General features: G+C 37.3%; 1 protein-coding gene across 1 annotated transcript; it reads right to left on the bottom strand.

Annotated features, from left to right (window-relative positions):
* Positions 1–211: 211 nt before the first annotated feature.
* LOC105785071 (uncharacterized) lies at positions 212–922 on the bottom strand. The gene is made up of 2 exons (XM_012611006.1): positions 664–922; positions 212–570 (listed from the first exon to the last, which is right to left on the bottom strand). The coding sequence occupies exons 1-2, from the start codon at positions 920–922 to the stop codon at positions 212–214; spliced, it is 618 nt and encodes a 205-aa protein (XP_012466460.1).
* Between the last annotated feature and the right edge of the window lie 1,731 nt (positions 923–2,653).

Here is a 2,653-nt window from a genome sequence, read left to right as displayed (position 1 = left end):
GTGCGGTTGGCTCCTTTGTTGAATTAACAGTGGCGCTCTTTCTCACACCTTGGTTCCATTTAGATGTATTTGGAAAAGAATATCCTCGAACAACACCCTTCTTTTTAATTTGCTTCTCAACCTTGATCGCCATGTGCACCATGTCTACGATCTCCACGTAATGTTTCAACTCAACAATGTTGGCTATTTCTCGATTAAGTCCGGCCAAAAATCACGCCATAGTTGCATCACGATCTTCTTGGACATCCGCACGAATCATGGCTATTTCCATCTCTTTGTAGTAATCCTCCACACTTTTGGTCCATTGGGTGAGATTTTGGAGCTTTTGATACAACTCCCGATGATAATATGAAGGAATAAACCTTCGCCGCATCACGGCTTTCATCTCGGCCCAAGTGGTGATAGGACGCTCACCATTTTGCCTTTGACTCATGACAAATTGGTCCCACCATATCATAGCATAATCTGAAAATTCAATGGCCGCCAACTTGACCTTCTTTGCCTCGGAGTAATTATGGCATTCGAACCCTAATTCAATTTTCTTTTCGCATTCCAAATAAGCTTCCGGATCTGATCGTCCATAGAAAGGAGGAATAGTTAGTTTAATACTTTTTAGGTCGTCATCATACCTTTCTTGTTCTCGTGGTCCTGGATGTCATCGACCTCTCCTTCGTTCACTAACGTCGGAGCCTTGTTCACTCTTGGCCTCACTCGGTTCAGAAACTTCATTATCTTGAGATTGTCTTCGATTTCGATTTCTAGGTGGACTTAGAGGAGTCCTTCCTCGGCGGCCTCTCCCTTCCACGTGATCAAGTCGATCTTGTATTGGCTCCAACTTACAATCAAATAAACGTTCAACCTCGCGTAGCAAGGCTTGTAAATTTAAATTTGGCACATTTCTTACGGGTTGTCTTTCCGCCATATTTTGCTCAGGACTTCTAGACATAAATAAAAATAACCTCACTTACAAATACTCACAAGTCACTCGGAAAGAAAATAATTGTCACACACACTCGTGTTTACACTCTTTTTAGGCTTTTTTTTGATGTAATGCACTCTTGCCTTTTACCTCTCGACCTCGTTTCATAATTTCGTAATTTGTCTCGCTTAGACTTAATTTGCTGCTTGAGGGTCAATTTCAGGTTTACAAGGGAATGATGTAGGGTGTAAGGTAGGCTAAAATAAAATTAATTTGGTTTAAGGATGTGGCGTTGGGAGGGTAGAATAAGAAAGATAGAAAATTTCTTGTGATCGGTACTTACAAGAATGATAAATAACTTTTCAACGCTTTTCTCTTTTTTTTTAATACTCAAATTTTTTTCACTTACAATAGAAGAATAAATACAATTGAGTGCCTTTTTTTTTAAATGCACGAAATTTTTTTTGAAACCTTTTCTTTTACAAACCTATCTTCCGGGATAGCTACGAATGTCGGGGCTCCTCATTTTGGAAGCTCTGATACCAAATGATGTTATTCGACTCAGTTAATTGAGTCGAGTTCACTTAGGATGCCTAATCGTCGACGAGAAGTTCGTTCGAATTTATAGATAGATGGAATTAATTGAGAATATTAGCGGAAGTATTCAAATGGGTTCAAAAGATGGTTTGAATTGTTGACTGATAGGTTCGGTATAAGAAAGAAAGAAATTATAAGTTGATAGATAAAATGGAATGGAAATTAAACTCAAGCGTCAAGATCGATTCAATACTATAAGGAGTATTGCCTCGGGACTTATATTGCTCAAGGTGGGTTAATGGGATATCGAAGATGGACCTTGACCCGTTACCTATATTGAGGTAAGAACCAAAGGTATAAAAAAAAATGGATGAACACCACACCAGGATGGTGATAAGTTCAAAGAGTCGGGTTGACGCCACTGGCTAGCTAGATAAGTCAGAACGAGACTCAAACGAAATATGATTGGAGGTAACCTCACAAAATAAGTTTAATAATAGGAATTGTCTAACCTTTTTACAAAGAAGAAATAAACTATTTATAGATTACATATGATAACCGAATGGACAGATTAAACAAGCTTAAGAACTAAGTAATTCGGCTTTAAATGTGTGAAACTAATCTAGAAATGTATCCATTAAAAGTGATGTCTAAATTCGGCTGAATGGATGTTCACTGGACAGCTTCATAATTAAGGAAATGAATTTGGCAGCTTGTGAATACATGGGAGATCAATGGGCATGTCTAGGTTCGGCCAAGGTGTGAATGGACACTCCAAAAGATGCCTTTTGGCCGAATAGGTACTTAGGAGATCAATGGGCAGCAACCGATGCATGTAAGTGAATATTCATGCATTCTTCCATTCATTGTATTGAATCATTCATGCATCATCTTTAAAGTATCCATTCGTTGAAGGAAGACATTCATGCATCCACACGTACGTTGAATCAACAATGTTCATGAATCCTCATTAATTGTATGTCCAAATTCGACTGTACCTACAAAAGCTATAAACAAATTAGATTCAAGGTACATTCAGCTTAAATTAAATAATATCAAGACATATTTAACAAATTAAAATAAAAACACAACTAAAATATAATTAATAATAAATTCGGCTAGCTCAATGATAGTCGAAACTCTTGATGAGCTGAATTGAGTTAGAAAATTTGGTTATGAGCTATAGTAAAATAAGTA

The sequence above is a fragment of the Gossypium raimondii genome, chromosome 1 (genome assembly GCF_025698545.1).
Source record: "Gossypium raimondii isolate GPD5lz chromosome 1, ASM2569854v1, whole genome shotgun sequence".
NCBI classification, from domain to species: domain Eukaryota; kingdom Viridiplantae; phylum Streptophyta; class Magnoliopsida; order Malvales; family Malvaceae; genus Gossypium; species Gossypium raimondii.
This window is presented reverse-complemented; position numbering and strand designations above follow the sequence as displayed.